The sequence below is a fragment of the Lipophrys pholis genome (assembly GCF_963383615.2).
Source record: "Lipophrys pholis genome assembly, chromosome: 10".
Lineage (NCBI taxonomy): Eukaryota > Metazoa > Chordata > Actinopteri > Blenniiformes > Blenniidae > Lipophrys > Lipophrys pholis.
The window spans coordinates 21,814,355-21,833,512 of record NC_137640.1 but is presented as its reverse complement, the minus strand read 5'-3'; the positions used below and the strand labels follow the sequence as shown (position 1 = coordinate 21,833,512).

Genomic DNA, 19,158 nt, shown 5'->3' with positions numbered 1-19,158 from the left:
CAATGAGTTACAATCAATACGATTCAACTGTGGAATCAGCAAAAACTTAGACGTGATGGCATGTGCCTTTCATCAGTCTTGGAAAACTCTTGATCACCGTTTTTCTTTTTCTACTCCTCAAGCTCAGCAAAGTGGCTTTTATTAGTCTCACTCGATGCTCAAGACAGGAAGCGAGCATGTGTATAAAAATCAAATATGAACCGACAGCTACGACTCAGAGAAATCCCGGGATTCATCAACGACCAAGACGGCACAAGACAAACATTCAATCATTCAAGGCCACATTAAAATATTATTTCATCTTTCAAATTACATTTCAGTGTCAATGTTGTATAAATTAGGACAGCCAACAAAGATATGGGCTCGTCTGTACAAAAGACTTTACCTCAATTACCATTTAGAAAGAAAAAAAAACCCATTCCCGCCTTAAATACAGCTCACATTTTACTGGAATGAATCAGATTAAATGTTTCAACCCCCCAAAATCTGATTTTGCATGAGATTTTCTCAATGTTAACTTGATGTTTCCCCCTCAGTGCTTATTGTAACTGGCAGAATGTATGACATCAGTGTTCACAGATAAAGCAGAAAATATAATTTCATCTTAAATAATTAGAATAGTTAATTGTTTTGAATTATTCCTATACTCCCAACATATAAAGTATGAAGTTTAACACTTACAATCTATGAAATATTTTAATATATTAGATAATGTACATTTTAATTTCATGATTCAAATCATAATCTCAAGTCAGGAGGACTACAATAAAAGAAAACTTGAAATATTTCAGATTACGTGTAGTATAACTGAAATATATAGAAGTTACACTGTTCACATCATATTGTGGGGGAAAAAAAACAACTTTTCAATTTTATTTAGTTTTCTGTAGACGTATCTGCGGATTCATCTCTTGGGTGAACCGGGAATAAAATAAGGTGATTTCTGAGAATTACAGCTGACACAGACATTAACAGTGAGAAAGTGCATCCAAACATCAAAATCAAAAGTACCATCACAACTAAAGAGGCTTTTTCAGTAAGTTGACGAATGATTTTATATATAGAAATTTATGTTAAATGTTTTTCTGAGTGCCCGTTCCGTTAGATCACAGGATTTGCCTGACCTTTCAGACCTTTCACTTGAGAGGCTGAAACTAAAAACTTAACATATTGAGCATTAACAAGCATTAAAAACTAAAGCTTTTCTTCCCCATTCAGACTGATATTTAAGGAAGAAAAAAAAAAATGCGTGTGCGTGTCCACAGCTTTCAGCGAGTTCACCGTTAACGAAGAATTATTGAACAATAGAGGAAACACGGGCACTAAAGGTGCAACAGTAATGACGAAAAGTAGATCAACTCGCCCTGAAGGCTAATAGTGAGCCCTCACAGGCACCACCTACATGACTTCAACCTGGAGAGTTTGTTGGCTTGTTGTCCTTTCAGCTGGAGGTCATTGTGAGGACTGAGACGCCGATCAGTGAAACCCAGTCAGGTGATCCTCTGCGTTGCTCCTCCATTCACCGTCCAAGTCCGGATTAAGCAGAGTTTCCTGGCGGCAGAGAAAAAACAGCTTAGTCGACAAAGTGCAGAACGTAAGGCTTTATCCTGAGGAGACCTGGTGGAAGCAGGTTCATCTTAACAGCTCCAAGTCGTAACAGTAAAACGTGTCCAGTAGTTTGACCAAAACAGATATGTAGATTTTATTAAGAGGCTCTTATGTTTACTGTGTAGTCAATAGCTTGTCAAATACATACGTATATATAAAGGGAATTAATCAGGGTACTTTGAGTTTGCCGCAGCAGATACACACGGATTGGGAAAGTGCTAACCTAGGTTTGAAAAGTAATTTCAGAGGTATTGTTTATTCGTCTGTTGCTTCAGTACGGGGCAGAGTCTCACATACAAAGAACGACATACAGCCAACTGTCGACGTCTTAAAAAAAAAAACAACACCCTATTTTTGGTGGGTTTCCTAGACAGGAAACACCTGCTGATCCTGTGGCTTCAGGCTGCTGCTTTTCTGAAGTGCTGAGGCAGAAACTGAAACTGTACTTGCATTTATTTTTTAACCAAATTCACAGAACGACAGTAATTATTAATAGAAGCAGTTTCCCAGAATGTGTGCCTATTCTTCAAAACTGTTCTGTTTTAATCGCACAGGAATAAAGACTCCACAAATTGTTCCCTCCTGATTTAACTTCAATAGGAGGCAAGTATGTGGTTTCCGTTCAGAGATGTACTAACTCCCCTTTAGCCAACTGACAATTTGCATGCGGTTATTGATAGTCGTTTGTCAGAAACCCTTTACAAACACTTGTATTTGAACAGGTAGGTCGGTTGAGAACCAATTCTCAATGGCAATGACAACGTGACTCACCGCGGGAGGCTGATAGAAAAAAAGGAAAAAAAAAAAAAAAAAAAAAACAGACACTTTACATATTTCCATTATTCATGGTTTCTTATAGTAAACAGTAGGGATATGAACGAGGAAGCTACACATTAAGGATAAATAATACATAGAGAACTGAGCTTCAAAAACCCCACAAGTATAGACAAACTATTAATCAAAAATTACTCGAATCTCTCCACCTTTGGCTTAATAGTGTAGACTTCATGTGAAAGCAAAAGGCTTATTAAGGTTTAAAAGCAGATAGGCAGACATGGAATTGTCAAGATGCACGCTTCCTTTTTTGTTTGTGAGTAAATATACTTTGTGGGCTTTCCCCCTGTGTACCAAAACTGCCTCGCCACCTCGTAAAAACAGCTTCCTGAATAGCCACGACTGGGAAAATCAACCCGTCTGTGATTCAGATCTAAATATGTAGAGTATGTATATATGGATCATGTGTACACATGCAGCTGAATGAAAGCTATCTCCTCTCTGAATGAAAGTGCCTGTGTCAGCGTGTCGGCGCGTGTGCAGAAGCTGCTCTTGCCTTGGCCAGACTTGCGTTTGGCCCCACGTGGACCCCCTGTGCGATTAACGGGTCTCGGGACTCTTTGAGCGAGAGGCGGAGCTCGGTGAGCGACCTCGGAGGCCTGAACTCTTCTCTCCACCACCACACAGTCAGTCCCGCCAGCAGCACACTGAAGAACACTGGCAAACAAGAAACACACGCACACACACACAGCATCACTTTTTGGAGGGTATGTTCATGAGCTGACGTCAACTTTCTGGGTGCTGGTTAGTCACCCCGCCTAACCTCCTCTGAGCAGGCAAACAAGAAGCTGCTCACATTTAATGGAGCTGCCAGTGGGGAATATCTTGAAAAGCGACAGTGATTCATAGAGAGCGCCTCACATTAAGCAGACACACATGTTTATTGGCAGAGCTCCATTTATAGGCGCTTGTAAACACAACAGACACAAAGACACAGATCTACAAACTGCTTCTGTATCAAAGGATTCAAATCACTTAATTGGGTTCCGAGCCCAAGCAGAGCTGAGCGAGGACCTATTGGCATGCAAAAAAAATGTGCACACATGTCAGACGTGGCGAAAAATGTTATATTCTACGGCGATTGCGCGTGTCTGACAAAATGGCTCCATAGCGCCCCCGACATTGTTTTCACAATTGCAACATCTACTACGGGCAACGCGTGTCACCTACATCCAAGAGATTTGGGAGACACATGCAGCATGTCAGGCCGCATAAAAACGCCCCATACTCTAAACCCATCAGGAATTCTGCCATTTGACGTTATGCGTGAAATGTCTGAAACAAGGGCCTCCGAGGGAGGAAGTCCTACAGACCTGAAACATGGCCAGTTTATACAACAAGCCTTCCTGATGAAAATGTGTCAAAATGTTACTCCTAAGTCAAAAGTGCACCACTTTAAAAGAGAATTCAAATGGACAACAGTTAAATCCTATGAGCCTTAATAATTACACTGAAACATGATTTGTCTGTGAACTGTAGTTAACATTTTTGTAAGCTATGAGCTAAAATAAGTTACACGCAACCTTGATTTGATTCTGGCGTAATTCCACGATTTGCATCTGTGTGACTGAAGTGAATATTCTGTAAATTGAGCATCAGTCCATTTTTGTATACATTTTTTTCAGTTATTGTGTTTTGAAGGAAGGGGCACCTACTAAAAGTTTGATCTTCTTTGTGCTCCTTTTCAATTCTGTAAACATTCAATGGAATGAGCTTCATGAAATCTCAGAACAAGAAAACAACATGATTGAAATGAATAACAAAAAAAAAAAAAGAAAAGAAAAAGAAAAGGCCGTGGCGACCCCGCGGAATATCGATGCGTCACCATGAAACAGGAAGTCAAACTGTGCTCTACATGCTGCGATGTGCCTGAAGCTTCTGGTGTGATCGCAGTGCTGCCCTGAACACATCTACATGCTCGTGTCCATTCACAGTCATAGTGCCTCCTTGTGGTAGCAGGAATTTGACATTTGGCGTGCGAGGACCCGTTCAACGCAGCTTTAATTGAAAATACTCTTTTAAGTTAGGATTTAATTCCAATAAGTTTTTTTAAGTGTAGTTTACGTTTTGTTTTTTTTAATTCAGCCCGGCAGTGGTGAAAGCAGAAGTGAAACCATGTTGACAGTAACTGACCGACCTGCTGCATGGTTACAATAAGATTCATTTGCACAATGTTCACTTGGACATTTTCAACGTTTAACACACTAATGTTTGAAACTATTGGGAAACTAATTACAAATTATTTGTGGGAAATATGGTTTTCCAACAGCTTGGGCCAATGAGAAACTACAATTAGAGACTTTCCTCTTTTAACATCTTTTTTTTTATTTGTTTGTTCATGTTAAGAATGGGAGCATACAGGTTTTATTAGTTTATCAGGATATCTTATTGAAACATGGTTTTTAGAACTCCAAGTTTTATATTACATGTCAGAAATTCAAACTATTAAATAAGCAAGAGTGAAAAGAGTACGTAAAGTACAACAGGTGCGACTTGAAGGTATTATAACGACCCACAATGACTGTCACAGTAAAAGCATAACACACGAGCAAACATTCACACCCGTTGTTTTATATCAAATACTTTTATACATGAGTCCTGCCATTAAACTGAGAATGAGTGTTGACTTAGCACAAGAGCTGCTGCTTCGTCATGTAACCTTGTATTGTCTCACATTAGTTAAACTCCTGCCGACGTCTCCTAAAACAACAAACCAGGAGCTCCCAGGAGACTTAACCTCTGCTGTTATATCTCTTAAACTTCAGAGTACTTTGCCCTTGCAAACAACTTGTAACACAAGGATTTTAGGTGTGCACTTTTTTTTTTGTCTTTTATCATCTGATACCGATTTCATTAGTTATTTTAAAGTAGTGTTTATATACAACATTCAGGTCCTCTCTGAATAGTTTAAGGTATTTATAATTAAAGATGTTTTTTTGGGGGCGAGAGGACTTTGTATACTGAATTTATCCCTCATGGAGAAATTCTTTCTCCGCCATAGTTCCACCCCCCTGATTATTTGGAGCGGTAGGCCACCAGAATGCTGAGCCCTGGGAGCTGCTGAGCATCAAGGGTCTTGTTCAGGGACCCACGGTTCACTTTGGGATTCTAACCTGTGACCGTTAGTTTCCACGTCAACCTCTCTTAGTGAGGGTGCACCATTCCCGGAAGTACTGCAATACCACTTCGACGCGTGGGTTAAATTGGGCGAGACAAAACATGTGTGGCGTATAGCTGCAGCTCAACAGTGAGGCCACTTCCCCCGTTGGATTTCACAGTCTTAACTGACATTTGTGCAAATAAGATGTCTACGAGTGTATTTGGAAAATAATGTCTACTGAGGTTTTGCCAGCTTTGCTTTGCAATGATTAGCTGATGAGGAAAAGGATTGAGCGTGGAAGGTAAGTCCAGTTTATTTTGTTACAGGGTAACTTCAAGCACACAGACGAAGTGTCTCGGTTTTATTGCCCCTAACTTTGGGGGTTCAAGAGACCCAGAGAATCGCAGGACCCCGTGTCATTGATAGTTATTAGAAACATAGACTGGAGGCCATTTTCATGCATTGGAAGTTATAGCGATTTATTCTGAGAGATGATGAGATTCTTACCGATGAGCGAGAGGATTCCAGCCATTGTAGGATCAGACAGAGCTGAGCCAGAAACTGTGCGAGAAATGGTAGGAACTTCCTGAGATTCGTTCTGTCCTTTTCTTGGAGTGATGCAAGTGAACTGGGGATTCTCAGACAGCAGATCAATAACACGCTCCTGTTGGCACACCGTGGATGCACATTTGCATATAGGCGACCCTTTGGACGACAAGAAAAGCAAGTCAGTTGATGAAAAGTTAGTGATCGTGAAGTCTGGGCACTGAATGCTTGAAGCTTCTTTCTTGCCCATTTCACTACAGGAGCCTTTCTTGCTCATCCATTGACTATGCCTGACTTTTAGTGGGCAGCCTGGCGCGGTTGCTTTCACATGACACCTGTCCACGCTGTGAAAATCACTATACATAATCATACCATTTGTTTGAAGAACAGGATGGACGATGGCCACGCCGCCTGGCGAGGTGATGCGAGACTGCTGGACAGTGAGATTTCTGCCATTGTGCTTGTCTGCTCTGCAGATTGAGCGGGAAACTTCATCACTCCAATACACGAATCCCTGAAGTACAAAGAAAAGTTACAGGGACGTCATTATATTATGTTTTTATAAAAATGAAGGCCTTCTTATTACAGCGAGAAAAAAAAATTAAATGTCTCATTTATTTCGCTTTAAGGAATTTTAAGTTTGTTTCATCACCTTCAGGCGAGATCACACTTACTAAAATGATTGTTAAGATATTTGCTTTGTATCTTCAGTCAATCATCGTTCAGGCTCAACAGGGTGCTGGACTGAAATAAAGTTCATCTATCCAATGAATACATGATTTTGCAAACGTAAAAATGTGAAATGAAAATTTGCTGATGACTTCACAGACCCTGAAATGTTGTTATACTTTATTTTCTTAAAAAAAAAAAAAAGGCTGTATTTTGCTATTAGTCATGGATTTGTGTTTTTGATTGAGAATCATGGCAGGAGGCCATAGAGCAACTTCCATATTCTACTTGAATGATTCAATTTCTATTCCGGGCTTCTTTAATGTTAAATACATGCTTTTGCAAATATCACTTAGCGACATGTTCAGTCCAACTCATCAGACACAGATTCAATGGTATGAAGTCGATCAGACAGGAAATGACAACAACACTCATAAAGAAAGGAAAAACTGTCTCTAGCATGTGAAAACCCTAGAAGCCCAGATGTATACCACCAGCCTGAAAGATGAATCTCATGTCTTAACATTAGAAAGCCGCACAGAAGTGTGACAGTCGTACCTCAAACACAGCCAGTCCGAACAGCTTGTCCAGATAGCCGTTAGACTCTATCACTGTTTTACGATGACGTCCTTCAAGATCTACTCTGGAGATGCTCCTCGTTTTCTGTTCAAACCAGTAGAGCAACTGGCGAGGCATGTCTATAAAACAAATACATATGGAAATGAGTCACATAAACTGCAGCAGTATGGGACTTAAAACATATTCAAACTGACTTTAAGGTTATTCCTTGGTTAACTTTTAAGCTGAAGGTACGACGCTTGAACACCAAATAGTTCTCAATGGAAACAATGAATGTCTAAAAATCAGGACTTTAAACTTTTTTTCTGTTTCGGAAGTGGTTAAAAATTTGCCGCACAATATGAATAACAATTGTGAGACGTACCCAGAGAGAGGGCGACGGGCTGATGTATTGATGAATCGACCAGAGCGGTCCTGCCCCGGCCGTCCAAGCCGGCCCTCTCGATCCTTGGGGAGGTGCCACACTGAGTCCAAAATAGCAACCTGAGAAAATAAAAACGTTTCAGCATTGTTAAGAATTCTCCAAGTTATAGTGGAGTGTGGCTTCCTGCCTTTATTCTGAAGTGGGAGCTTTTATTGTTAAAGGCCGAGTGGGCACTTCCTTCCTCCTATGCACGTTCGGAGGCAAACACGTTTGCGATGGTGAAGCAGTCACTGACGATGTGAGATGATAATATCGCTGTAGAAAGAATGTGTATATGTCTCCTACCGTTTGTAGTAGTGTTGAGTTCGTGGAGGGATTTGTGTTCTATAGAATGTTCGTTTTTGTGCGTTAGCATCATCGCGATTAGCATTGAGCTAACCAGGTTGATTTGATGGCTGGATGTTTATAGGCATTACGTGTTTATGGACATGGTTTGATGTTATAGTGAATGTTGTTTACTGCATTTGATTTACTGTATCATAGTAATTCTTTATTTTCGTGTCTTTCAGAAAATGCTAAACCGTAAATCACCATGGCAAACTCTTCTTAGTAAAATACAAAACTGTGTGCTCCGTCCACTGCATTGTATGCAGAATACTCCACTGTTCATAAGATTCCTCACTAAAGGACTGAAATCCTCTCTGATGTCTCGTGTGCTCTCTGACCGGAGCCCTGTAGTGGTCAGTTAGGCAAATTAATCAGCAACAGAGGTCGTAATTCCTCAACAAAGGGTCCTTCGAGCCGGATTATTGACTATTCCAGAATATGGCATCAGAGGGATATACAACGTCCCGCCCTCATACGGACACACAAAAGCGACAAGTGAGACAGCGCCGCACACCTGGACATCTAGAGGAGTACATCCTTGCCTACAATCCTCGCCGGCCGGCCCCTTCCTCCCACTCTGACGATGATGAGCATGAGGAGCAGAGAGGAGCAGCGGCCGCAGCAGCAGACAGTGGACAAGTAGATGCAGCTCTTCATCCTGGTGCAATCGGAGCCTCATATAACTCTCACTCAGGTGACCCACTGAGCACCACATCAATGAAACAACTGGTTGAATCCCTCCGCAAGAGCGAGAAGGAGGAAAAGGCAGAAATAGCTGAAGTCACTCACAAGCTGCGTCAATACGAACATCGACAACGTCGTCGTCAAGAGCTGCTAAAGCACATCACATCATTCCTGCAGGAAGAGGGGGACGAGGAGACCCACAAGGCTAGAGTTACCATGTCCACTCAAGCACAGTCTCCACTCCACACTCAGACCAGGGTTCGTTCTCTGAGCCGCTCACCTTCAGCTGAGAAGCAGGTGCGTAACATAGAGTCCCACAATGAGAGAGACACAACAAATGTGATCTTAGCAAGAGAGGGAGAAACTGATCTGAGGGAACACCCGCCTGCCATTACAAGTGAAAGAGCAACGTCTGCATTCACACCAATACATCCAGTCCCTCAGATGCATCCAGACTCCCCCTATTCAATTATTTCCTCTGGGATGATGACACCAGCCTCCGCCCGGAGGCCTCTCTTAAGGTCAGCCCCCTTACAGCCCCAGAGGACAGAGGCGTATCACTGTGAGGATGTCGTCCCATACTGGTACCAGCCTCAAGTACAGCAGCCATCAGCCACTGCAGCCCGGCTGTCAGCTTCATATCAGATGCCGCAATCATTGACAAACTATCCTCCAGCCCAAGTCTTCCCAACTCATGGTCCACCTCAGTATGTACCCACACCAGGTATGAGTAACACCTCTGCAGCACCTCAGGCACGGTTCCCAACAAGTCAGACTACAGTCTCTCACAATTTTGGTCCACAACTACACTCCACATATGGTGTGCCCAAACCCAAAATCCCAGATTTCACTACGGATAGTGAAAGGGAATTTGCTAACCTGAAGTTAGCATTGGACAATCTGCTTGAACCCCATCTGGAACTGTCTGAAAAATACAAATACCATGTGTTACTCGAACATCTTATACTCCCTGAGGCGCAGATGATAGGTCAGTCATGTCGACATGATCCGTTCCCCTACACAGCAACCATGCATGCACTACAGCTCCAGTACGGTCAGCCACATCAACTAGCACAGAGTGAAATTGCAGCAATCCTCACGGCACCTGATGTGAAATCTGGAGATGCACGCACCTTCCAGAGCTTCGCTCTCAGAGTTCATCTTCTCGTCAGCATGCTGCTCTCCCTTGAGGGACCTCGTGGGATGGAACTCAACTGTTGCTCACATGTTGACCGCCTCCTCAGTAAGCTGCCCAAATATCACAGAGATGGGTTCATCGAATACCTCCAGGTACAGGGAAAACTCGACACTACAAGCCTTAACCCCTACAACTTACAAGACTTGAATGGTTGGCTTCAAAGCAAAGCTCAACAGCAGCGTTTGTCAAACAGATTAGTACAGCGCTACCAACTGGAGAAACCAGCTAACTACGGGAAAGAGAAAATCTTCCATAAGGGCAAAGGTCAGAGTGTAGCTGTGTACCATGGATCAGAGCCCACTCAGCCAACCTCTAACCAATCCACGTCATATGTTGCCAAGAAACCCTTCAAAGTCCACTGCCTCTTCTGTGACAGCAAAGAACATTTCATCAGCCGCTGTCCCAGCATTAGAGAGCAATCAGCAACGCAGCTGGACAGGTGGATAACGGAAGGGAAACGTTGCTGGAAATGTGCACGTGATCACAAACCGGAGTCGTGCAACCTCAAGAAACCCTGCAGCGACTGTGGTGATGTCCACCTCCAAGTGCTTCACGATGTAGCTCAGTGTCGCTCCACTGACCTACAACACAGAAACTCAGAAAGTCGAGTCTACTTGACACCCAGTGTAACAACTAGCCAAGTGCTACTGAAAGTGGTTCCGGTTTTGCTGCACAACGATTCTAATTCAGTGGAAACCTTTGCTGTTTTGGATGATGGCGCTCAACGAACTATGATCCTGCCAACGGCTGTCCAGCAACTCCGGTTGAATGGAGAGTCAGAGACCCTCACCCTCCGTACAGTGCGTACAGATGTCACACATCTTCAGGGCTCAAAGGTCAACTTCGAAATCTCCCCCAAAGCTAACCCACGGAAGCGGTACAAAGTACAGGGAGCATTCACGGCTACAGGTCTGGATCTAGTAGGACAAACCTACCCCGTACAGATGCTCCAGAGACGACACCCCCACCTGCGAGGATTACCGCTGCAATCATTTCACAAGGTACGGCCACTCGTGTTACTCGGTTCAGATCATGTACATCTCATCACGGCGACTGAACCAATTCGCAGAGGAACTAATGGTGGACCCGTAGCTATCCACACAGCTCTCGGGTGGGCCCTGCAAGGTACAGAGAGATGTGGGTCAGTGCAGTCCCCAGTGCAGCAGTGTCTCTTCACGTCGGTCACCAGCTCAGACGACCTCCTCTACCGGAACGTCGAAAGGTTGTGGCAACTCGATGTTCTGCCTTTCCGAAATGAGAAGATGGCTGTCCGCTCTCGTGAGGACCAGGATGCTCTCCGCCTCCTGGAAACCAAAACACAGCGACTCCAAGTGGGAGGAGTCAACCGGTACGCGACACCTCTCCTAAGGAAACCTGGAGCCCCCAAACTCAATAGCTCCACGCAGTCAGTTATGGCTCACCTGAGAGCCACAGAGAGACGACTTCAGAGGGAGCCGGAGAAAGCAGCAGTCTACTCAGCTGAGATAAACAAACTCATCAAAGCGGGTTACGTGAAGAAGCTCCATCCAAAGGACGTGAAACAGTTGACAGAGACATGGTATTTGCCCCACCATCTTGTTCGTCACAACAACAAACCACGCTTGGTTTTCAATTGTTCATTTCGGCGACAAGATGTCTCTCTGAATGAACAGCTCCTACCTGGGCCTACGCTGGGTCCATCGCTGGTTGGAGTCCTCCTTCGCTTCAGACAATATCCAGTGGCAGTAAGTGGTGACATTCGTGGCATGTTCCATCAAATCCGCTTGCTCCCTGAAGACAGACCACTCCTCCGGTTCATCTGGAGAGACATGCGCTGCGAAGACCCACCAGATGTGTACGAATGGCAGGTGCTGCCTTTTGGTACGACAAGCAGCCCATGCTGTGCCATCTTCGCACTTCAGCAACATGCTCGGAATCATCAGGACACCGATCCTGAAGTGCTACAGTCTGTTCAGCAGAGCTTTTATGTTGATAACTGTCTTGAGAGTCTTCCCACTGCAGCGAGAGCTAAACAGAGAGTCGACCAGTTGCGCACCCAACTAGCAGAAGGAGGGTTCGACCTCCGACAGTGGGCCAGTAATCAACCCGCAGTGATCGCCCACCTTCCAACGGATGCAAAGTCCTCAGTTACAGAGCAGTGGCTGAGTCAGAACCGTACCGACCCCCTTGAACCCACCTTAGGACTGAGGTGGGACTGTGCTGCTGACACTCTTAGCTATCAGTACCGAGTAATTGAGCACTCTACGCTGACAATGAGAAGAGCTTATCAAGTGCTGGCCAGTCAATACGACCCATTAGGCTTCATGGTGCCATTCACAACCCGAGCTAAGGTGCTCATCCAGCAGCTTTGGTCCAAGCACAGAGGCTGGGACGATCCTGACCTCCCTTCTGTCCTCAGAGAAGCCTGGGAAACCTGGGAGTGTGAGCTGAACCACCTTGGCAGTGTATCCATTCCCCGTTGTTATACGCCTATCCCAGTGGAAGGTACAGAGGTCAAACGTGATCTCCATGTGTTTTGCGATGCTTCGGAGCGAGCATATGGAGCAGTGGCTTACCTTGCAGTCCACGCGAAAGACACTATCCACACCTCCTTTGTGATGGCACGGTCTAGAGTTGCTCCTAAAAGGCAGCAGTCTATCCCCCGCTTGGAGCTCTGTGCAGCATTAGCTGGAGCTCAATTGGCCAAGCTCATCGAAACTGAGATATCGTTCCCTCTCAGACAAACAGTCCTGTGGTTTGACTCCACCACAGTTTTGGAATGGCTCCAATCTGACTCCTGTCGTTATAAGGTGTTTGTCGGAACTCGGGTATCAGAAATACAAGAACTGACTGATCGGAGGTCCTGGCGTTATGTCAACAGTCCAAGCAATCCAGCCGATGACATAACCAGGGGAAAGTCACTGCTAGATCTGGCAAAACCTGGTCGCTGGAGTCAAGGTCCCCTATACCTCAAGCAAAGTGCAGAACATTGGCCGACGAAGCCCGAGCAAACTAAGACAGCCGACTCATCAGAACTTAAAGGAATCACCTTTTGTTGCTTCGCGGCTGTGGAGCCCTATAACGTTCCTGATGCCAGTCAGTTTAGCTCATGGGAGGAGTTGGTAGAAGCAACATTGCAAGCTCACGGGGCAGCCACAGAGGGACACGATCAGCTCCTCAGTCACAGAGATGCAGAACTCCTACTGCTGAGGGACTGTCAAGCTCGTAGCTTCTCGGAAGAAGTGGCAGCCCTTAAAGCACAGAAACCTGTCCCAAATCACAGTCGTCTCCTCAATCTCGCTCCAGAGTGGGATGAAGATACCTGTCTCATTCGTGTGGGGGGAAGGCTGCGAAGATTACAGAATACAAGCATCGAAGAGATTCATCCAATTGTGCTGGATCCAAAACATCCTGCTGTGAAACTGTTCATTAAGAATATGGATGAACGTCTCTTACACCCAGGCACAGAACGAGTCTATGCAGAGTTGAGAAGACAATACTGGATCTTACGGGGACGTCAGGCTATCCGTCATCACCAGCTCAAATGTTTGACCTGTCAGCGCTGGAGAGCACAACCGAAGGTGCCGCAGATGGCGGACCTTCCTTCACAACGCCTCAGACTGCTCTGTCCACCCTTCTATTCAACTGGTGTTGATTGCTTCGGGCCTTATCTGGTGAAGATGGGTAGGCGGACAGAAAAGCGCTGGGGTGTGATATTCAAGTGCCTCACGACCCGCGCGGTGCACATCGAGATTCTGAACTCTATGGATGTCGACGCCTTCCTCCTGGCTTTGCGTCGATTCATTGCCCGCCGTGGTCGTCCAAGGGAAGTGCTATCGGACTGTGGTACTAACTTCCGTGGTGCAGAGAGAGAACTACGAGAGGCTTTTGCCACAATGGAACCACAACTGAGAGAACAGCTGGCAGCATATCAGATCGAGTTCAAGTTCAATCCTCCAAATGCTCCCCACTTCGGCGGGGTATGGGAACGAGAGGTGCGATCGGTCAAATCTGGTCTTCAGGTTGCCATCGGCAGTCAGTCAGTCTCAGAAGATGTCTTGTACACTGTTTTGGTCGAAGTGGAGGGGATATTGAACTCAAAGCCACTCGGATATGTGTCGGCTGATGTAGCAGACTTAGATCCCATTACCCCAAACATTCTTCTCATGGGGCGGCGAGATGCGGCTCTGCCTCAGGTGGTCTACGCTCCCCCCAGCATAGGCCGGCGTAGATGGAGACATTGTCAGGCGCTGGTGGATCAGTTCTGGTTTCACTTCACCAGGAACTACTTGCCAAACCTTCAGACCAGACAAAGGTGGCAAAGGTCATCACAGAACCTTACTGTGGGTTCTGTAGTGCTAATCATTGACCCGTCACTGGCAAGATCTCAGTGGCCCATTGGGAGGGTCGTCAAGGTTATTGCGAGCTCTGATGGATGTGTCAGAACGGCGGAGGTCAAAGTCAAGGACAAAGTCTACATGAGACCAGTTGCTCGACTTGTCGAGCTTCCTGTCCTTCAGGATGACACCAAAGACACTTGAAGAATCCCTGGTCTTACACATTTGCAGGCAAATGTGGGGGCGGCTGTTAAGAATTCTCCAAGTTATAGTGGAGTGTGGCTTCCTGCCTTTATTCTGAAGTGGGAGCTTTTATTGTTAAAGGCCGAGTGGGCACTTCCTTCCTCCTATGCACGTTCGGAGGCAAACACGTTTGCGATGGTGAAGCAGTCACTGACGATGTGAGATGATAATATCGCTGTAGAAAGAATGTGTATATGTCTCCTACCGTTTGTAGTAGTGTTGAGTTCGTGGAGGGATTTGTGTTCTATAGAATGTTCGTTTTTGTGCGTTAGCATCATCGCGATTAGCATTGAGCTAACCAGGTTGATTTGATGGCTGGATGTTTATAGGCATTACGTGTTTATGGACATGGTTTGATGTTATAGTGAATGTTGTTTACTGCATTTGATTTACTGTATCATAGTAATTCTTTATTTTCGTGTCTTTCAGAAAATGCTAAACCGTAAATCACCATGGCAAACTCTTCTTAGTAAAATACAAAACTGTGTGCTCCGTCCACTGCATTGTATGCAGAATACTCCACTGTTCATAAGATTCCTCACTAAAGGACTGAAATCCTCTCTGATGTCTCGTGTGCTCTCTGACCGGAGCCCTGTAGTGGTCAGTTAGGCAAATTAATCAGCAACAGAGGTCGTAATTCCTCAACAAGCATCATTATTCTTTTTCACATCCCTTTTTAATGCATCTGAATTTAGATGTAGTTTTTAGGTTGATGAAAGTTGTTTTAATCCTGATTTTGTAGTGAATCAACATCTGTGGTTAGGCAGCCATTTATAAGAAATACATTTAACAAAAGTAAATCCAGCTATGCGAGAAAGCCCATGCGGTTATACCAAATAGCATTTGAGGACAGACCAGATGGTAATATCTTAAAGACAGCTTTTTTACCTCTTGTGCTGAGTAATATGTCATTTAACGCACCCATCTTTACTCAGTCACCGTCTCAACTGTGTTGCCCTTCCTTAGACAAACACATAAATCTATATAACATTGAACCTTGGCTGTTGTAGAGTTTATAAATAACCCAAAACAAACATAAATTGAAAACAGTTTCATAGTGACCCCATGAAAGTGAAATGGAAAAACACAGTTTTTACAGTTTTACTCTGTGTGGCAATAGTCATTTGTCTTTGGATCTGAGCCAAGTAATTATCAAAACAGTTATTTCTCGAGGTTTCTTGCCATAAAACAGTACAGCATGTAATATCTCATGACGTCCAGAACGTTGTTCATTTTTGAAAATCTCTCCTCTGGACCAACAGTGGCATCGGCTTTGATTATCTGCTCTACCTGCAGTGAGCATATATCGCGCCAGCATGCTGTGAGCAATTAAAAAAACAAACAAAAAAACAAACAATAAATGTCTGCTCTCTTACTGTCTGAGAGGATCCACAGCCACTGCAGAGGGCTGGTCCAGTTCTGAGACAAGGACACGTTGAGCTGACCCATCAAGCAGTGCGACGTTAACACAACCGAGCTCTGGGCTGGTCCAGTAGAGGAGACTGTTGACCCAGTCCACGGCCAGGCCCGACACCGAAGCTCGAGTTGTGAGCACCAACGCAGCATTCTGTGCTTTTCCATCCAACTCGGTCCTGAGAAGCATCCACGAGAGTTCAAACACACTGACTCATGTCGGGCAGGTGTCATGAAATAATTACTCAATAAGCCTATGGAGCATAAACCATAAAAGTCAGACACCCCCGGCCCCCGCACTCTGCCATAAGAAAAACAAGAGGTCTAAGAAATTAGCAAAGGTGGGGTGTTTTTAACATGGCTCTCCTGGGGGGCCCTGTAAACCATCCATGGTAAAAAAAAAAGACGTACTACTGAGTGTTTAAGACAGTCAAACCTTCCTTTATCTGTTCCTGAAGTTTCCATTAAGAGAATACACCCGAACTCTATTTTTGCTTGAATAAGTAATAAAATAACCATACTATTACAACTTACTTTATAAAGGTATGCAAAGCAAAAAATAATGCAAATGTCTCAATTCAAGAGAATATCTTGAATTGAGCATCCTTGTCAGCAAGTATTTCCATCATTCAATCAATCTTAATGGCTCTAGCCCTCTGTGACCCACGTCTGGAGACATCGATGAGGCTGTGTCTCATTTTGATAATATTTGGAGATATTGTTCTTTAATAATAGTTTACTGAAAAATATAATGAATGACATGCAGGATCTAGTCAGGGAAAGTTTCAGGATGCCGCAGGAGACACTGAATGGAGTACAGAGGATACCTTATATTATCTTGCTGAAACAACAGTGGAAAGTTGGGCGGATAATTTCACCAGAGACCAGAGGTTATGTGGTTTTACTTGAGTAGCAGCTCTCACGCGTATCAGTGTGTCTCTGGGAGACTGAACATTGTGAGGACATGTGTGGTAGCTAGAGCTCCTCTCTCTTACCTGTATATGAGGCCTTGTCCTTGTGGGGCCCAGTAGAGCGTCCGACTGGAAGCCATGGCCGTCACAGGCCCTGTTCCTGGCAAATGTGGGGCCAGTTCCCTGAGATATGAAGCAGCGAGGTTCTTCCACCGTATTCCTTTAGACGCAGTGAAAACCAGCTGAGCCTCTTCTCCTGGACGGACATAATGCGAAAACATGTTCAAATGTTTTAAATTCTATGACGGCAGGACATGTACTGACAAAACCAACCCAGCCACAATACATGTGATCATATAAGCTCCAGGAGATTTCTAAAGTGAATGTCTAAGTATGGATTTATTTCAAACCAGGAAATAAATGCAGCAAAAAAAAATTCAGTCATTCACTGGGTTGTTTAATAATCATAATTGTCAAATAACAACCACATTTCTCACTTAGAAAAACTATACCGGGTAATGATATGCTTGATTAAGTTGAATCTGTAGCATATAAAAAGTACAATATGTTTCTGTTTTCTCAAACAACGGAATCTTAACCGCAATTTCGAGATGTGCTGCAGATATCTGCCAACCAAAACCAGAATGTTTTCCAATTTGCTCTTGCCTGTTTAGTACTGTAACATAAGTCTGGGTCGACCAAAAAAATATCAAGAGCATTAGTTTACACAATGACTGAAGCTGTTGTTGTTGTTCTCACAATGTTTACCGTGTTTACTACCTGAGCAGATGTGACCAACCTGAACTTATAGGAGTGACGGCTTCCCAGATTACCTATACATGGTCAAAACCAGTGAAGGTGCCAAATAAAGGTGCTCTGACGAGCCAGGAAATGGACCGGCTGGCACTAAAGTGACTCAATGTGCCATCAAATGTTCAACAGAGGCACTAGTTAGATTTTATAGAGTGGCCCTTTAAGGTCAATCACACAATGTGAGAGAATTATGTTTTAAATCGAGACATAAAAAGCAAGTGTCAGAGGCACAGGAAGCAGCAGGGGGGGAAAAAAGGGTGATGTATTAATGTTGGGCTTCAGTACCTGTGCAGAGTAGATTGTTTTCACAGAATTTTGCATAAATGATTTACATGTAGTCATGGTTACTTTTAAGGAACACTACCTGAGGGGGATTCCCCGAAAGGTCAAATTCAGTGTTTGGAAATCCAGGTATTGTGGTTTGTTTGTTTTTTTATATGAGAAATATTTAAACACACCTGTAGTCATTGACCAAATGAGATTAAAATGAAATAATGGCTGCTGGATGTCAATCAGATGAAAAAAAAAAAACAGGAATCAGCCTCTCAGATGTGTGTAAAACAGTGACATGAAACCTTCATGCAATAAGCAGTGGATGTCGCTCACCTTTGACCTTGCACTCTCTGGTGGTGGGATTCATGTAATAGCCCTCGTGACAGTCGCAGTTGTGGCTGCCATTTATGTAAACGCACAGCTGATCACACACGTCAGTCTCCAGACACGTGTCGACCTCTACATGGAAGAACAAAGGAGCGCGACGGTCAATGTGGTTCCACTGCTGAGCACTTCAGTGCACACCTGGTTTAGAGGATGTCAATCAATAACCACAAAGCAAGCAGTTGCACCAAAGAAAAAAAAAACCAAAACAAACAAAACTTAATGGTAACCATCAAAGTGAATCACTCTTTATCACCGCCATGCCCGCATCAGGAAGTCGGGAGGAAAACTCACCCTCACACTGGGTGTCGTCCACCAGCCTCATGTTGTCGGGACAGGAGCAGAGAAAACCCATCAGCTGGTCCAAACAGAGATGAGAGCAGCCACCATTATTGACCTGACACTCATTTTGATCTGTAAAATCAAACACGGCATCAGTAATGGGTCAAAGATTAGCAACAGGGTTCATTTAAAAAAAAAAAAAAAAAAAAAGTTTCAGATCTTTAAAATGCAGCCAAATTTGAGATGCTGTTCATTAGTTCCACCATTTACAGTGTTACAAAGTGGACAGTGATGTACAGTTGAAGGTTCATTGAGAGATTTGGTGATTGTGGATTGTCTGATGGCTGCAGTAAGCAATGATCCTGAGAAAGTTGTCTGTTGACAGTTTCCTGCAAAGGATAAAAGCAATTTTCCAACATGGGTTTGAACATCATCATCCTCAGCACAATATTTTTTTTTTCCACATTTACAGTGTTGACATTTATTACATTAATTGCTGAACTGCTGCACTTTCCAAATCTGAACACTGCGGCTTATCGATGTGCCTGACACCA

The 19,158-nt window shown here is 44.0% G+C and overlaps 1 protein-coding gene across 2 annotated transcripts in view; it reads right to left on the bottom strand.

Moving 5' to 3' along the window:
- Nucleotides 1-844: 844 nt before the first annotated feature.
- LOC308115834 (low-density lipoprotein receptor-like) overlaps nucleotides 845-19,158 on the bottom strand; it is a 28,660-nt gene continuing 10,346 nt past the window's right edge. The window contains exons 4-13 of one of the 2 annotated variants that reach the window (XM_080473633.1): nucleotides 18,617-18,736; nucleotides 18,272-18,397; nucleotides 16,937-17,108; nucleotides 15,905-16,120; nucleotides 7,701-7,819; nucleotides 7,316-7,455; nucleotides 6,461-6,602; nucleotides 6,050-6,247; nucleotides 2,939-3,099; nucleotides 845-1,551 (exon numbers count right to left, since the gene is read on the bottom strand). In XM_080473633.1, the coding sequence (XP_080329759.1) occupies nucleotides 1,477-1,551; nucleotides 2,939-3,099; nucleotides 6,050-6,247; nucleotides 6,461-6,602; nucleotides 7,316-7,455; nucleotides 7,701-7,819; nucleotides 15,905-16,120; nucleotides 16,937-17,108; nucleotides 18,272-18,397; nucleotides 18,617-18,736 (1,469 nt within the window). In that variant the 3' untranslated portion in view covers nucleotides 845-1,476. Of the gene's footprint in view, nucleotides 1,552-2,938; nucleotides 3,100-5,275; nucleotides 6,603-7,315; nucleotides 7,456-7,700; nucleotides 7,820-15,904; nucleotides 16,121-16,936; nucleotides 17,109-18,271; nucleotides 18,398-18,616; nucleotides 18,737-19,158 lie in introns of those variants that run through there. The other variant, XM_080473632.1, reaches the window with a different exon arrangement.